Genomic DNA, 17,422 nt, shown 5'->3' with positions numbered 1-17,422 from the left:
GGGAAAGCGGTGCTGTGCTGAGGACCCTGCCTGAGGACCCTGCCCGGGAGCCCAGCCCCAGGCTGGATAGAACCCAGGGGTTGGGGTCCTACGGGCCCAGGAAGAGCCAGGCCTGGCACTCTGCTGGATCAGAGCCCTCAGCCAGCCAGGCTGACCCCAGAAAGCAGAGACCCCAAGAGGCCACCCTTAACAGCTCTGACCCCAAGGGAGTGACTGTTGGCCACGTGGGGGTCTCAAGAGAAGAAGAAGGTATTTGTGGGGTTAGGGGTTAGAGGTTAGAGAGCCTCTGCAGGGCCCGGGCGCAGGACAGGCCTCTGGTGATGGAGGCAGCCTTCCTCCCTCCCACTCTTCCTCCTCAAGGCCCTCAAGGCGGTCCCTCACAGTCCCAGCTTCCTCTGGGCAGGGGGCCTGGCCCCCATGGCCTCCCAGGCCAGCCCCTGGAGCACCACCTGCCCCAGCCGGCCAGAGACTTCCTGTAGCGCAAGAGATTTATGCAAACGGGCTGGGGTGGTGATGTCACCCCAAGGGGACTATCTCCCAGCGGCAGGCCTTCGATAAAATCAGGAACTTGCGCTGGCCCTGCAATGTCAAGGGAGGGGGCTCACCCAGGGCTCCTGTAGCTCAAGGGGCAGGCCTGAGCCCTGTACCCGCCCTGAGTCCGTCCAGCCCCCGACGGGGCGCCCCATCCCCAGGGGCTCCGCACTGGCCCCCACCAAGGCAGGGGACCTGACCGGCTCGGAGCTCGGCTGGATGTTACAGGCGTGCAAAATGGAAGGGTTTCCCCTCGTCCCCCCTGTGAGTATCGGGACTCCTCCACCAGCCCAACCTGTGGCCCTCGGACGCCCACCCGCTTGCCTGCCCACCCGCCGGCTGCCCTCCCACTATCAGTGGGAAGTTGGTGTTTCCTCCCTGGAGCTCCCGGCCTGAGACCCAGCAAGGGGGCCATTGGCTTCCTCGGAGCATGCCCTGGCGGGCTGAGGGCTGAGCCCATGGTGGAGCTGTGATCGGTGGGGCCTGAACGGTTATTTATAGATGGGGCTTGGGTGGCAGGCCGGAGCTCCACGGCAGGGTGCTGGGCTGAGGATGGTGAGGGTGGCGGCGGGGAGGTGGCGGCGGAGGAAATGGGGAGCCCGGTGGCGGGGGGGATGCCAGGCCCCAGGACGTTACGGGCTTGAGGGCGGGCGGCAGGAGGCCAGAGGTGGCCTGGGTGCTGCTGGAGACCGGGGCTGCCTTAAGCCCACCAGCCAGCCTGGGGCCTGGCACAGACCGAGGGCACGGTTGTTGACCCAAGGGTCCGGGGCTTGGGCCCTGGGACCTGAGTAGCAGAGGCGGGCGCTGGGCCAGCGTAGTGAGGGAAGCAGAGACCAGCCACGCAGTTAGGGGTGGGCTCTGGCTGGGGATCAGGGAGTGGAGGGCAGGGCTTGGTGCTGGGGACAGCCCGGGGCTGAGATTGGGGCTGGGGGAGGTCAAGGGGGGAGCCTGGCGTGGGGGCAGGGCTGAGGCTGGAGGTGAAGAAGCAGGAGTCCCGGGGGACCCCGGGGAGGGAAGGACAGCCGTCTGGGGTAGACCCCCTCTGCTGCTGCTCTCAGCGACAGTTGCAGCCTTCGGCAGGTGTCAGCCCCGGGCCCCTCTGAGAGGACCCTGTCCCAACTCAGCCGGGGTGGGGAGCCCTGGGGGGAGACGGGAAGGGCTTGGCAGGGCCTGCCCACCTGACTCAGCTTTCCCGGCCTGGAGGCAGCTCCCTCCCCCCCGCCCCACCCCAGCCAGGCCTCAGAGCCTGGGGGAGGCACCCCGGGCTTGACATCCCGCTGTGGGGGTGCGCTGCCTGCAGCCCAGCGCCAGGCTCCTCCCCGGGCCGGACTCAGAACCAGCCAGCCCGTCGGCACCTGGCCCGACCTGGGGGCCGGCAGTGGTGACACAGGTGGTCCCAAGGAGAGCCAGCCCTGCCTCCGGAAAGCCACAGGCCCTGGGGTTCGGCCACCCTGTCTCTGACCCTTGACCTCTGAAGCCCTGACCTCCAGCTAGAGCGGGGCAGGGGGCCTACCCCCTCGGGCTCCCACACCTCGCCCCAGCGCAAGGGCTGCTCGGAGTGGGTCCCCGGAGGGTGGGCTACCAAGGCAGCCCGGGTTGCCAAACCAAGCCCTGAGGGCCGGAGCTACCGTTGTGCAAATCCTCGGGCACGCACTGCGGGGGAGGAGAGGCCTGAGGGCTGCTGGGAAGCCTCCGGGTGCCCATTCCCTGTGCCAGTGGGGCGGGTGGGGCTGGGAGGACCAGGGCGCATCCCAGGGAGTGCGTCGGGGGGAGGGGGGAGGAGGGAGGGGCCCCCACCCCTGCCCCTGCCGGGCTGAGTCCTGTAAAATCCATCAGTGTGAGTGGCCACTGGTCATGGTGGTGGCCCTGGGCACCGGCTAAGAGAGGGAGTGGGTGTCGGGGCGGGGCTGTAGCAGGAGGGCCCGCGTGTGTGCCGTGGGGTGAGCATGAGTGACCGAGGACTATGTGGGCTAAGGCACTTGCAGGCAAGTGGTGGATACACGCGTTCGTCCCCGCGCGTGTGCCTACAGGTGGGTGCATAATGGGGTGTGTGTGTGCGCGTGACGACAAGCGTGTGTACGTGTGAGGGCCCCCGAGAGTGAGGGCTGTGAGCGGACACGGGGGTGAGAGTTCGCGTGTGGGAGTACGGGTAGAAGTGTGTCACGGGGGGTATGTATGTCCTCGGGGGGTGTAGGCGTTATCGGTGTGACCGTGAGAGGGTGAGTGTGTGAGGCTGGGATCCGGGCGCCTGCTGGATTGTGAGCATGAGTGTGAGGTGGCCGTGGGGAACAGCTGGGCTGTCCTCTCAGACCTGGTCCTCTTTTGACCTCTGACCTCCAGGGTCCCTGTCACCCCCTTTCTGCAGGAGCCAAGGCTCTCGCTCCCCTGGGTTCCCCTCTTCTGCTCTCTGTGGCCTCTCCCAGCTGCAAGCAGAGAGAGGGCTGTGAGCCTGATACAGACGGTCTCCCCGCCCCATTCCCGGCCCTGACACCCTCCTCTCTCAGCAGCCGTCGGAAGATCTAGTTCCCTATGACACGGATCTCTACCAACGCCAAACGCACGAATATTACCCCTATCTCAGCAGTGATGGAGAGAGCCACAGCGGTGAGTACCGGCCCCGGCCCAGCCGCACTTCCCCGGCCGGGCCTGCGCACCTGAGCGCTGCTGGGTTCCGGGGAGAAGGGAGAGAAGCCTCGTTCCCCGGGCTTCGTTGGAACTCTGAGCATCGGATCCAGTTAGCTCTTGGGGACGTGAATTCACTATCCTGATCCCCGACACTCGTGCCTCGCAACACCCCACACCCCCAGCCTGCATTTAGGGAGCATCCTTGGCGTATCCAGGCACGGGTTGGCTTCTTCCACGTTTATCTTCTTGTCCAACCCTTTTGGCCTTTTTACACACGAGGAAACAAGCTAAGCGGCTACGGGACTTGTACCAGGTGGCACAGCCAGTCAGTGGCATCCAGCTCTGTCGGTCTGCTCCAGGTCCAGTGCCTTTTCACCTTCCCCTCCCCCAATCCCCGCCTTCCTCTCCGTTCTTGTCTCTCTCACACACACACTCCCCACCCCCATCTCCTTGCTGGTGCAGCCCCGCTCCCTGCTGTGTGTGTGGCTAGCAGAATTTGTCTATTGACACTTGGGCTGGATGATTCTACGTTGTGAGGCCTGTCTCGTGCATATGGTAGGATATCTGGCGGCATCCCTGGCTTCTACCCACTAGACACCAGCAGTACTACCAATCATGACAACCAAAAATCTCTCCAGCTTTGCCAAGTGTCCCCCGGGGGGGGGCAGAACCGCTCCTATGTGAGAGCTGCTGAGCTCAAGGAAAGGCTCTGAGGACGCCCTCATTCGGTAGGGGTCGAAGCCCCCAGTCCGTTCGGGATGCGGGCGAGGATGGCGCCTGGGCCAGGGGCGTCTTCTCTCTGGGCCTGACTGTGCTCCGCCAAGGCCCAGCCTTGATCCTGAAGCAAATTCAGGGGAGCAGAGAGAGGCCTTCAGTGCCTGGGACCTGGGCAGGGAGATAAGAGAGGTTACCTGAGGTGGATCTTGGTATAGTGATGGGACATCTCTGAACCAAAGACCAGGTGGCCCAGTGAACGGGCCTTCACTGGAGGATTCTTCGGGGGGTCTGAGAGCTGGGCAGGCCAGACACTGGGGTTTCTGCAGTCCCTGAGGGACAGGCATGCTATGTGCCGCAGCTGAGGAAGATTTCACACCTGGGAGCCATTCACACCTCCATTCTGCTGGCACACCTATGGCAGTTTACACCTGACGGCCACACCCAGAGATGCCATTTGTGGTGAGTCCTTATACAGGGCCCTCACATCCAGATGCCAAACCTTGCAAACCGTTTCAACTGGATCTCACACCTGACAGCTACTCTAAAGACTATACCTGGAAGCCGTGTCTTGGGAGTAGGTGGTGGATGTACTTCAAGGTAATATCTGGGAACACACACACAGGCTTCTTTCAGAGCTCTAGGGCTAGAAAGTCTTTAAAAATACCCTTTTTCTCATCCGTTTAAGCTTGATTATAATTCTACAAGACATGCATCCTCTCTGTGGAAAATCCAGACAATTCAGAGAGTGTCCTTCATCCAACCCTCTCCCCAGATCCCCCCCGCTGCCAGGGTCAAGGGCTGGGTCTCCCTGATCCAGAGACCTGCGCGCACACCCTTCCACCAAGCAGGTCGGGACCAGAGCAGGTCCCTGCTTGAGGACTGGCGCCCCCTGGTGGCTGCAGGCAGCAGGACAGCTCGGGTCCCAGCAAGCTCAGGGCTACTTGCTGACCCCTTCCAGCATTAGGGAGGGATCCTTTCTCCTCTGGCCCGACCCCTTCTCGGTTTCACTGGGTTTGGGTGTATTTCTTTTGGGTCTGTTGAAGCCTCATTTTCTCCTCCTGTGATATGGGCGTGCTGTGGGTTTATATATCTAGAAACCAGCTAGGCCTGGGGTGGGCTGATGGAGTGAGCACTTTAGAGAAAGCCAGTGCTTTCCTGGCTCAGTGATCAAGCAGATCCCTTATTTCTGGGGTGGGGCTCTAGGAAGGACTCCTAATTGGATGTGTGAGCTCCCTATGTGGGTCCTCCAGACCCAAACCCTTCATAGACTCCTGCAGCTTCCCCAGGTGCTCTGGTCCCTATTCACCAAGCCCCGCCTCCCCGCCACCCCCCTGCCATCACGGCCCACCGGACCATCTGTTCTGTCCCTTCTTTTTTAAAATTTTTATTTATTTATTTATTTTTGGCTGTGCTGGGTCTTCGTTTCTGTGCGAGGGCTTTCTCTAGTTGCGGCGAGCGGGGGCCACTCTTCATCGCGGTGCGCGGGCCTCTCACTGTCGCGGCCTCTCTTGTCACGGAGCACAGGCTCCAGACGCGCAGGCTCAGTATCTGTGGCTCACGGGCCCAGCCGCTCCGCGGCATGTGGGATCTTCCCGGACCGGGGCACGAACCCGCGTCCCCTGCATCGGCAGGCGGACTCTCAACCACTGCGCCACCAGGGAAGGGAGGCCCCTGTTCTGTCCCTTCTTAATATCTGTTGGAAGGTTTTCTCTGAAGACTCAAGAGTAGAGACACCCGCACGTTCTTCCACCTGTTCCTGCATGTCCTCTGCATCTGTATTTTTAGGTGGTGAGGCTTAGTGAAAAGGCACTGGGGCCTAGTCCGGGCTCCATCACTCACTAGTGGGTAACATTGGAGCAAGTGGCTTAAGCCTTCTAAGCCCCTGTTCCTTCATCTATAAAACCGAGGGCATGAGAACACTCCACAGAGTTGCAATGATTAAATGAGGTTAACACATGTAATATATGAGGTAATATACTGAGTACAAGGCCCAGTAAACTTTCAGGACATAGTACGTTAGCTTTACTGAATCCCCCCAGGTGGGAGGGACGAAGCCGCTGAGAGAGGAGAGAAGCACAGAAGCTTCTGTGACAGATCAAGTGGGTCATTTTCCAACGGCCCAGATGACAGCCAGCCAGGCACCCACTCATCCGTCTCTCCACTCCCCTCCCATCCACCAGCCACCCATCCACCCTTCCAACACTTACTGTCCAATCCACTTGTCCCCTCATTTGTCCATCCACCAGATAACCTCTGGTCATGTGCCATGTGCCAGAAACTGTTCTAGGCACTGGAGGTTCCATGATGAGCAGGCCAGGCAAGGCCACTGCTCTTGTAGAGCTTACAGTCCAGTGAGGGAGAGAGACAGTGAAAAATCAAATTAACAGACATGTACTAATAAGTCCTAGGGAAAGTAGAGTAATGTGATTCGGAGTGTCTAGGTGGGGGACACTTTAACTGGGGGGTCAAGGAAGGCCTCTCAAGAGGTGGCAGTGGAGTGGAAATCTGAGTGCAGGGACGGAACATGAATGTCAAGGCAGGTAAGGGACAGGTGTCCTAGGGAGAGAGAAGCAAGTGCAAGAGCAGGAGGGACCGCCCCTGAGGACCAGAGTGGCCTGTGAGCACAGGGGGGGCAGAAACAAAATGAAGCCAGAGGGGTCTGCAGGGGGCAGATCACGCAGGGCGTGGTGGCCGTGGCAGAAGTTTGGGTTTTATCCTGCATCTAATGGGAAGCCATTGGGGGGCTCTGAGCAGGGCAATGACATGATCTGAATAACCTTTGTGTGCGTGTTTGTGTGTGTGTGGTGAAAATCTAAATAAATTGTAAGTGTTTAATTTTAATTATTAAAACAAGAAATACCCATTGCAAACAATTTTAAAATACAACAGCATATCAAGTGAACTATTACCCTCTTCCCGTTCTTGCTCTTCCCTGACAGCACCTTGGTCTATCCTTGCAGATATTTTATTTGACATGTATAATCCTGTATGTTTGTAAGTGTATACGTCCGCATGTGCATATTCTGTCCATTCAGAAATGGACTGTAGTATCGTGCTGTTCTGCAATCTGCTACTTTTTACATAAATGTATCATAGTCATTCATCCATGGCATACATAGCAACCAGAGATAGAAAAAAGCTATTTCTCCAATCTCTCTATTACAGGGCTACGTAAGTGTATATACGAAGATTTGCAATAGAGACTTAGAACAGCATTTATTTATTCATTCACAAACATTTATTGAGTACTTTCTATACGCTAGATGGAGATGAATCTAGCTTGATTTTTTTTACTTTGAGGCATCTATTCACTTGTACCATGAAAGAACGTGACTTTCTCGGTATTTATAACACACACACACACACACACACACACACACACACACTCACACTTCTCCACATATACCAAGATACTTATAGTAACTTTTTTCCTTCTTTTTCATTTTATTGCTGTAATGGGCATACAACATAAGTGTATCAGTTTAAGGTGTGCCAGCATAATGACCTCACACGCATGTACATTGAGAAATGATTACCACATAAGTTTAGTTAACATCCATCACCTCATACAGTTACAAAAGAATTTTTTTCCCCTTGTGATGAGAACTTTTAGGCGAAACTCTCTTGACTTTCAAAGTTGCCACACAGCAGTGTTAACTATAGTCATCGTGTACGTAACATCCCCAGGGCTTAGTTATCTTACCCTTGGAAGTGTGTACCTCAGACCACCATCACCCAATTTCCCCTGTCCCTCTCCCCACTACTACTTCTGGCAACCACAAATCTGATCTCTTTTTCTGAATTTAGCTTTTTTTAGATTCCACCTATAAGTGAGATCATACAGTGTTTCTCTTCCTCTGTATTCTAACTGTTGTTAAATCAGTATCTGAATTTTCCGTTATTCGGACCATGTGAATATTACTCACAGCTGAGCCACGTGGCGTCCTTTGATTACCTGTACTTTCTCGTCGCTGTGTTTCCGAGGGTCAGCGTGGCAGGGAGATGGAGCCCTCACGCTGCAACCAGGCTGCTGGGAGCCACACCCCAACTCCTCACTGCTGGGCGGGGTGACCTCGGCCACGACATCTCACCCCTCTGTGCCTCAACTTCTTTCTTTTTGTAAATTTATTTATTTATTTTTGGCTGCATTGGGTCTTCATTGCTGTGCGCAGGGTTGCAGAGAGCATGGCCACTCTCCGTCATGGTGCGCGGGCTTCTCTTGTTGCGGAGCGTGGGCTCTAGGCGCACAGGCTTCAGTAGTTGTGGCTCACGGGCTCTAGAGCACAGGCTCAGTAGTTGTGGCTCACAAGCTTAGTTGCTGCGCGGGCATGTGGGATCTTCCCGGACCAGGGCTCGAACCCGTGTCCCCTGCACTGGCAGGCGGATTCTTAACCCCTGCGCCACCAGGCAAGTCCTTCAACTTCTTCTTAATGATACCTACTTCACAGGATTGCTGTAAGGATGGAATGAGTTACTATGGTTAAAATGCTTAGAACAGTGAACACTAGATAAGGATTTATTACTCTTCTCATTATACTCTCCTAAGAAAGGATGTGTGGGAGGTAAGGTTTTGTTCTTGTTGTTTGTTTTACCCGGTGTCTTTATTCTCTCACTTGATTAACAGTAGTTTGGCTGTGTACAGAAATCTAAGATGAAAATCTTTTTTTTTTTTCTCACTGAAATTGAAAGTATTTCTCTACTGTCTTCTGGTTACTAGAGTTTTTCTTAGGAAATCTGATGTCATTCTATGTCCTCTTTTTGAATGTAACCATTTTTGGTGGGGTTTTGTGTGTGTGTGTTCGGTTTTATTTTTTTATTTTGTTTGGTTTTATTTAAGTTTTCAGTATCTTCTCCCAATACCTAGTGGTTCCACTGAATAAGCTTTTTTAAAAAGACCACTCTGGCTGCTGTGTGGAGAATAGATGGAGAGGAGACAAGAGCAGGAATGGGGGGAAAGCACAGTAGAAAACCACTGGAATAGTCCAGGCGAGACATGACGGTGGCTCGGACAAGGGTGGTGGCGAGAGAGACAGAAAGGAGCAGACAGGGACTTCCCTGGCAGTCCAGTGGTTAGGACTCTGCGCTCTCGCTTCGGAGAGCCCAGGTTTGATCCCTCGTTGGGGAACTAAAATCCCACAAGCCGCACAGCGTGGCCAAAAAAAAAAAGAAAAGGAAAAAAAAGAAAGGAGCAGACAGATTTAGGATAGATTCTGAAGGTAGGGCTCACAGAATTTGCTATTTATTATTATTATTTTTAAACTGTGATAAAATGCACATAATATAAAATGTACTATCTTAACCATTTTCAAATGTACAGTTCAGCGGCATTAGAAACGTTGACATTGTTGTGCAACCGTCACCGCCATCCATCTCCAGAACTCTTTCCATCTTGCAAAACTGACACTCTGCACCAATTAGACAATAACTCCCCATTGCCCCCTCCCCTCGGACCCTGGCAACCACCATTCTACTTTCTGTTTCTATGAACTTGACTACAGTAACTGCCTCATATTCGTGGAATCATGCAGTCTTTCTCGTTTTGTGACTGGCTTATTTTACTCAGCATATAACATCCTCGAGGTTCATCGATGTTGCAGCATAGGTCAGAATTTCCTTCCTTTTTAAAGCTGGATCATATTCCATCATATGTGTACACCACATTTTGTTTATCCATCCGTTGATGGACACGTGACTTGCTTCTACCTTTTGGCTATTGTGAATAATGCTGCTGTGAACATGGGTATAAAAATATCTTTTTGACATCCTGCTTTCAGTTCTTTGGGGATATATACCCAGAAGTGGAACTGCTGGATTATAAGGTAATTCTGTCTTTAATTTTTTGAGGACCCACCATACTGTTTTCCATAGTGGCTGCACCATTTTACATTCCTACCAACACTGCACAGGGATTCCGTTTCTCCACATCCTTGCCAACACTTGTTATTATTCTGTTTTTTTTAAACCGTTTTTAAAAATTGAAGTATAGTTAATTTACAATGTTGTGTTAGTTTCAGGTGTACAACAAAGTGATTCACTGAGTTATATATGTTCTTTTTCAGATTCTTTTCCATTATAGGTTATTACAAGATATTGAATATAATTCTCTGCACTATACAGTAGGTCCTTGTTGTTCTGTTTTTTGATAGTAGCCATCCTAATGGGTGTGATAGGATTTGCTATTTGCAGTGGGATTGTTGAAGGAAATGGAGTTCCAAAGTATGACCCTTCTCTCGTCCTTCTATCTTTCCAAACACTTATTCATCTTTTCATACAATAGACCATCCACCGATCTATTCACACATTCATCTAATCATCCATTCATTCACCTTTCCAAGTGTTCTTCCTTCCCCCTACCAAACCCTCCATGCATCTCCCACTGACTTATACGTCTAATAAATATACGCTAAGCATCTTTTACACGCCAGGCACATTGCTAGGTGCTGTAGAGTGAATAAAACACAGGTCCTATAGCTTTGTAACAAGGGAAATAACTACAACCTTAATAGTCAGGACACGATGTGGAAAGTAACAAGGAACATGAGACCTGGAACTCTCTGCTCTCTGGCCTTCAGTTTCCATATCTGAACAATGTGCAGGAGGGCTGGGCTTAAGGAACCCTCGTCCACTGGTCTGTGGTTTCCTGTGAAGGTTTTCTTCTCATCCCTTGCTTTCTTAATTCCTCATCTTCCTTCTCTTATCTTGATCTTACTTCTCCTTCCCTGGGGTGAGCCCTGGCTTCAGGCTGGGGTTTCTGCTCTGAGGAGAAAAGGTCAACTGAATGACACTTAAGGCTTGAGTTTTGTGTGTGGCGGGGGGTTGTTTTAAATATCATTTTATTTTTGTCCTAGTGACATGCAGGTATTAGTGACACCCAAAAACTGAGTTAGAATTGGAATGTGTGGGCAAGACTTTGGTCCCAGATTGGGAGCTGGTTTAGAGGGAGGAAGTGAAAGATTTTGGTAAATGGGTAATTGTTGGCTGGATGAATGAAGGTTCAATGATGGATGGAAGGATGGACGGATGGATGATGGTTGGATGATGGATGGGTGGATGGACGGATGGGTGGGGGGATGGATGGATGATAAATAATGAATGAGGGGTAAATGATGGTAGACAGACAGATGGGTAAGAGCAGCCTGTAAATTCTCTCTGTCACCATGGGCCTTACTTAAAGCTTTCACTAGCAGTCTTTTCCCTCAGAGGTGGTATGGCATACTGGTAAGAGTTTAGTCCCTGGAGTCATACATAGGTGGGTTTGGATCCTGACTCTACCAATGACTGTCTGTGGACAAGGGACTTAATGTCTTTGAGTCATAGTTTCCTCATATGCAAAAGGAAGATCGTACTACAGTGGCCACCGTGTCAGAGCTAAGGTGAGGATTAAATGAGATAATGTGGATTAAGTACTTAGCATAGTGCCTGGTACGTAAAAAACACATTAAAAGTTAACATTTATTGGTCACTTAATCAAATGTTGATTGAGGCCTAGTATGTGTTGGGTGGCTAACGGGCTGTAGAAGGGAGGGCCCAGAGCTGTCTCCAGATATGCAAATGGCACTATATTCTTCGGAGGAGCAGAGCCATGCTAAAGGGGTATAAGTTGCAGGATAGTCTGGGTGACCTCTTGAAGTGACAAAAAGGGATAAAGCAATGCATTCATGAACAGTCATCCAGAAATGAGGTCCAAAGAGCCCAGGAGTGCTGACCTCTGCATTAGGATGGACTGACTCCTGGCATCGTGTTCCTTCAGAGGGCCCCATCCTTGGAACGTCTCTGCCTACCAAACACACAGCATTTATTACATAAATGCCTAAGCCCTCAAATCAAGGGTAAAGGTAAGGTTTCCGCTGGGCTTTTTGAAACCTTAATTATAGCCCAAGAGTCTCTGTTGCAGCTTTCAGGGGACCCTAGGGCAGGGTTCCAGAGCCTCGGTGAGCCAAGGAACCTCCTTAGGATCCTCTTAAAGGCCAGATTCCCAGGTCTCCTGTTGGCGCTGATGATTCCGTGGGTCTCCAGTGGGCCCCAAACCTGCAGGCTTTTCCAGCCCCCAAAGTGACTCTGATGAGGGTGTACTGAGACCTGCTATGGAAAGTGCTGGCCTCAGGCTGGGCCCACCAGAGTGAGCCCGTGGGTCTCATGAGGAGCTAGAACAGAGGTGGGTAGCAGGAGAGAAAGACAGAACTCAGGGGCTCCCCCACCCAGAACTGGAGTAGGTGTAAGCGTGTGGGGTTGGTGGGCAGGATACGGCATTCTATAACCATCTGGGCACTTCAGCCTGGGCAGGAGAAGGCAAAAATGGGAAGGGCCAGGAGTGGGGCCGGAGGGCAGGTCTACAGCTAAAGAGGAACCTGGGTCCACTCACCGAATCCCAGGGCCCCGAAGAGCCCCTCGCGAAAAGACAAAGCCAGCTCTCCCAAAGCAAGTGGAGAATGTCTGGGTCTTGTTAACTCACGGCAAGATGAAAGTACCAATTCAATGTTGCTGTGTTTTGTCTTCCCTTCAGATTTGGATGATTTTCTGAAGGAAAGTCAGAGTTCTTAAGAGGATACGACTTGCTCATTCATTCATTCATTCATTCCAGAAATGTTTGTTCAGTGCCTACTGCGTCTAGGCACTGGGAATACAGAGGCGAACCAAACCATTCCCTGCCCTCGGTGCAGCGCTGGGCCCCCAACTCCAGCCTCTGGGAGAAAGTGACAGCCAGGGCCCTCAAACTATTTCTCTGGGCCGCAGACTAAGGTGGCAGGAAGAAAGGGAAGATGAGGAGCTAACACATATTAAAGCATCTGCTGTTGGCTCAAGTGCTGATGTAGGCTCTCTAAAGAGAGCATTCGACATTAATAATACTAATTAGTATAATGATGACGATAGTTAACGCTTTACTGAGTCTTCTTTTGTGTCATGTTCTGTTCTAAGTGCTTTGCGGGCATTAGCTCATTTAATCCTCACAGCAAGCCTACGAGAGGGGTGTAATTATTAGCTCCATCTCACAACTGAGGCAACAGGCATAGAGAAGTAGAATGACCTGCCCGGTGTCGCTCAGGGCTAAGTGGCAGAGTCAGGATTCGAACCCCAGCTCTGGCCAAATCATGTACTTTCCCTCTCCTATGCCTTGCGGCTTCACGGAGGTGGGAGCCTGGATTGTGCGTTCAAATGACTCCACACGTGGACTGGACCTCAGTAACCACTCAGTTGGGTCTCTGAGTTTTGCAGTGGGGAATCAGAGGCTCAGGGAGATAAAATGTCTTGTCCAGGGTCACACAGCAAAGCCACCACAGAGCAGGATTCAAACGTGAGTCTTCGGATAACCAGTGCAGAGCCAAAACAACACGTCATTTCTTAGGGATGAGTGAGTATGTGTTCGTGAGAAAGAAACAGAAAGAGGGAGAAAGACACACACACACACACACACGCACGCGTGCGCACACACACGCACACCAGGCTGGTGATGGTCCCCCTACGGGGCCCTGTGCTTGTCCTGGAGACACCATCCTGGCTTAGCACCCTGTACACTCCCTCTTTGGTCACACGAGAAAATCCCTCTTGTCACTTTATCACCACATCTTCTTTTGGACCCCAGGAAGCCCTCAGACATGTGGCAGTTTTTGTTCCTGGAAATGGTGCCCAGAGAAGCCGTGTTGAAGCCTGGCTCCAGTCCCAGGCAGGGCTCCCAGTGGCACGTAGCTATTCCCCAAACTCAAAGCCACCCTACCGCAGACTCTGAAAGCACCCACCAGGGAGTTTCTGGGAAAGCCTCGGGTCCCGGCAACTTTGCTGGAACACAGGTGGAGCTGCCCAAGGACGTGGCCTTGAGGGGGCAGCGCTGGGGGCCCAGACAAGTCCTGGCGTGTGGGGAATGTCAGCCCCGTGACTGTGCAGTCACACCTTGGCCATGTGACAAGGCCGTGAGCTGTGACGGTGGGCAGCCAGTCAGCTCAGGGACCGCTGCTGTGCCTTCAGGGGAGGAGGAGAAGGGGACTCGACGTTCCCTAAGGGCCGACTCTGGGGCCAGGAGGTTTTACAACCGTGAACTCATTTGTATCCTCCCGGTAACTATTATCCCCACTTTATAGGTGAGTCGACGGAGGCCAGAGGGGTCCACGCATGTGTTTGAGGTCACACACAAAGGAAACGGCAGAGCCAGGATTCGGACCCTTTGGCTCAAAAGCCTGCGTCCTTGTGACCGCACGCGTGGCAGGGTAGAACGGTTGTTGAGAACAAAGCCTTTAAGGCCTCAGACCTGGGTCCCAGCTCTACCACCGATGAGGCCCTTGACTGCAGGCGTGCTATGCAGCCCCTCCAAGCCTCAGTATCCTCATCTATAGGATGGGGGTCGGAAAACAACAGGGTGGGTGGTGGGACGATTAATGCCAGCTTGCAGTCCAGCCTGGTCCGTGGCGATTATGATACGGTGACACGGCCTGGCATTATTCTTCTTTAATTAGCATAAGCTTTTCCTGCCCTGCCCCCCAGACCATTACTGGGACTTCCACCCGCACCACATGCACAGCGAGTTCGAGAGCTTCCCCGAGAACCACTTCACGGAGCTGCAGAGCGTGCAGGCGCCGCAGCTGCAGCAGCTCTACCGCCACATGGAGCTGGAGCAGATGCACGTGCTCGACGCGCCCATGGCGCCCGCCCACGCCAGCCTTGGCCACCAGGTGCGTGCGGGGCGGCCCAGCCCGGCCCGGCCCGCGGCCCGCGGTGAGGCCGGCGCTTCGCGGGAAGCTGACGCGGGCTCTTACTCAACTCGGCTTCGTGCCTCCCAGCGCCAAAGGCGGCCAGAGCCTCGACGGCCGCCGCCTCCTGACCCCCGACTGACCCCGTGACCCCACACCCCTCATCTCCTCTCGCCCCACCACGGACGGAGCCCCGATCAGCCCCGCATCCCCACCCATCCTCCCGGCCCCCCTTCGCTGATGCCTCACGGACCCGGCGCCCAAGTCCCTGCGCCCTGACCTCCACGGACCTCCACGTCCCCTCCTCCTCCCCAGCGACCCCAGCCAGTGACCTCCACGGACCTTCACGACCCTCACGGACCCCCACCGCCTCTCGGCGCCCCTGCCGCTCGCCTAGTTCACTTGCCGTTCGCTCCAGTGCCTGACTCTCGAGCGCGTCCCTCCCCAGGCCACGCCGCCCCGAACCAGGGAGATGGGTGGGACCTCAGGGGCCCCTTGTCCCCATAACCTGCCCCCCGTGTGGGGTGACCCTGCCTGACCTGCCGGGCGCCCCGCCTTCTCCCCAATCCCTCCGCGCCAGCACCCCCTCTCCGCTCTCGCAGCCGACCCCGCCCCGACAGCCCTGGGCTTTGAACTGGCCCTCAGTGACCTCGACCCTCCTCCCGCCGCGCTTCCAGGTCTCCTACCTGCCCCGGATGTGCCTCCCGTACCCCTCCCTGTCCCCGGCTCAGCCCAGCTCGGACGAGGAGGAGGGCGAGCGGCAGAGCCCCCCACTGGAGGTGTCGGACGGGGAGGCCGACGGCCTGGAGCCAGGGCCTGGCCTCCTGCACGGGGAGACAGGTAGGGGGCCCAGTCCCACCCCCGACCCCGCCCGGGCCCGGCCGGGACCCGGTCCGTCCTTGCGCCCCGCACCCACCGCGGCCAAGGCCGACGGACTCGGCAGTCAGGCCACAGAGCTCAGGGCGTGTGTCTGGGTGTGTGTGTGTGTGCGTGCGTGCATGAGTGTTTGACGACATGGGTCTTCACGTGTGTTTCGTGAGGGCGCCTGGGACTGTCTGTCCCCGCGCATGTGTCTGAGCACGTGGGTAGGGGCGGAGCGTGGCAGTGGGTGTGCGCATGCTCGCTGGCGACCTTTCCCCAGCGACCACCCCGGGGGGTGGGGGGTCCCACATCAGGGGGAGGCGGACTGGGTCCCCGCGTGGGCGCTGACCACCTCCGGCCGCAGGCAGCAAGAAGAAAATCCGCCTGTACCAGTTCCTGCTGGACCTGCTGCGCAGTGGCGACATGAAGGACAGCATCTGGTGGGTGGACAAGGACAAGGGCACCTTCCAGTTCTCGTCCAAGCACAAGGAGGCGCTGGCGCACCGCTGGGGCATCCAGAAGGGCAACCGCAAGAAGATGACCTACCAGAAGATGGCCCGCGCGCTTCGCAACTACGGCAAGACGGGCGAGGTCAAGAAAGTCAAGAAGAAGCTCACCTACCAGTTCAGTGGGGAGGTGCTGGGCCGCGGGGGCCTGGCCGAGCGGCGCCACCCGCCCCACTGAGCCCAGGCCTGAGCCCCGCCGGGCTGCCAGGCCTCCCCTCTGGCCATAGCATTAACCCCCCGCCCGGCCGGACACAGGGGGGGAAGCTCCCAGGGGCCAGGGGCAGGACTGGGGCGGGCCAGGCCTCGCCTCCCCGCCCACCCCCTCCTCCTCCAAGCCCCCCGCCCGCACCCCTGCTTCGCCTCCCACCAGGACTCCAGCCCCGGCTCCAGAAGGCCACCTGGGCGTCTGGCCCCAGGAAGGGTCAGCTTGCTTAGTACCAGGGGTGCTTCCTTGGGAGTTCGAAGTCATCATATTTGTGTAAATTGAACCTTCCTCCTAAAGCATCCCTTTCTCCCCACACCTCTCCCCCATCAGCTTCCTCAGGAATACCAGGTATTAAAGTTATTCTCAGTGAGTCCTCTTGCGGCACAGAGAGTCTCTTAAAATTTCTTGTGCACCTTGTCTGCCCCCAGCCCGTCTGATCTCTCTTTTTCTCATCTGTCCATCGGGCATTTGCCAAGGATCCTACCCAATGCTGGATGCTGGGGACGTGAGAACAGATGACACTTCGTGCCTGACTAGGAGTCAGAGCCGGTGGAAAGAACGAATCCTCAGTGGTTCTTAGAGGAATAAATCATTAAAAAGCCCTCTGCGCCTGATAAATTTTTTTTAATGCCCCAATGAGGCTTAAACTCATAACCTTTAGATTATGACCCCAGTGATGATGATATTAATTAATAATGACAACAACACTGAGTTTTCGGGCCATTTATTGCACGGTAACCTTGAGAAGTGGAATCTAATATCATCCCATGTTATAGACTGGGAAAGTGAGGCTCATAGAGGTCAAATAATTTGTCCAAGGTCACACAGCGAGGCTTCCTGTGTGGGATCCCTGATCCCACCCCGCGTGGGCCACCATGGCAGTGTGAGGTGGGAAGCTTCACGTGTCTGGAAGGGGGTAACGTGCAGCTCGGTCAGGAGCAGGAATTAAGCCCCAGAGCTCCCGTTGGCCGCAAAGCATCCTCACGGAATCCATGCTGGCAGGACCCTGACACGGTGAACTCCTCCCATGTACCCTAGTGTCTGGTTGCTCTGGCTTCTGGCGCACAGCAGGGGAGAGCCAGAGAAAGATGAGCAGGGAAACCTGTAAGCTTCTTGCTTCCAACAGTAGCAAGAAGAGGTGGCCGACAGCCTGGGAGTGAGGGAACTTTCCTCAGCAACCCACAGACCTCAGAGAATCCAGATTCTGGGGCCATCCGTGTTGGGGCAGACACCCCCACACACCTCCTCGCCCCGAGGGCTCAGAGTGGGAAAGCCCAAACGTGACACCCCCTACGTGG

The 17,422-nt window shown here is 54.9% G+C and overlaps 1 protein-coding gene across 2 annotated transcripts; it reads left to right on the top strand.

The window, feature by feature from the left end:
• Nucleotides 1–466: 466 nt before the first annotated feature.
• SPI1 (Spi-1 proto-oncogene) lies at nucleotides 467–16,726 on the top strand. 2 transcript variants are annotated; one of them, XM_059069614.2, is made up of 5 exons: nucleotides 467–795; nucleotides 3,039–3,135; nucleotides 14,347–14,534; nucleotides 15,230–15,392; nucleotides 15,778–16,726. In XM_059069614.2, the coding sequence occupies exons 1-5, from the start codon at nucleotides 751–753 to the stop codon at nucleotides 16,095–16,097; spliced, it is 813 nt and encodes a 270-aa protein (XP_058925597.1). In that variant the 5' UTR covers nucleotides 467–750; the 3' UTR covers nucleotides 16,098–16,726. The 2 variants fall into 2 exon arrangements, with proteins under 2 accessions (XP_058925597.1, XP_058925596.1); XM_059069613.2 differs by having other exon boundaries at nucleotides 590–795; nucleotides 3,036–3,135.
• Nucleotides 16,727–17,422: the final 696 nt, after the last annotated feature.

This window comes from Kogia breviceps, chromosome 7 (genome assembly GCF_026419965.1).
Source record: "Kogia breviceps isolate mKogBre1 chromosome 7, mKogBre1 haplotype 1, whole genome shotgun sequence".
Classification (NCBI taxonomy): Eukaryota; Metazoa; Chordata; class Mammalia; order Artiodactyla; family Physeteridae; genus Kogia; species Kogia breviceps.
Note: the sequence above shows the minus strand (reverse complement) of the source record. Positions and strands in the feature narration are given on the sequence as shown.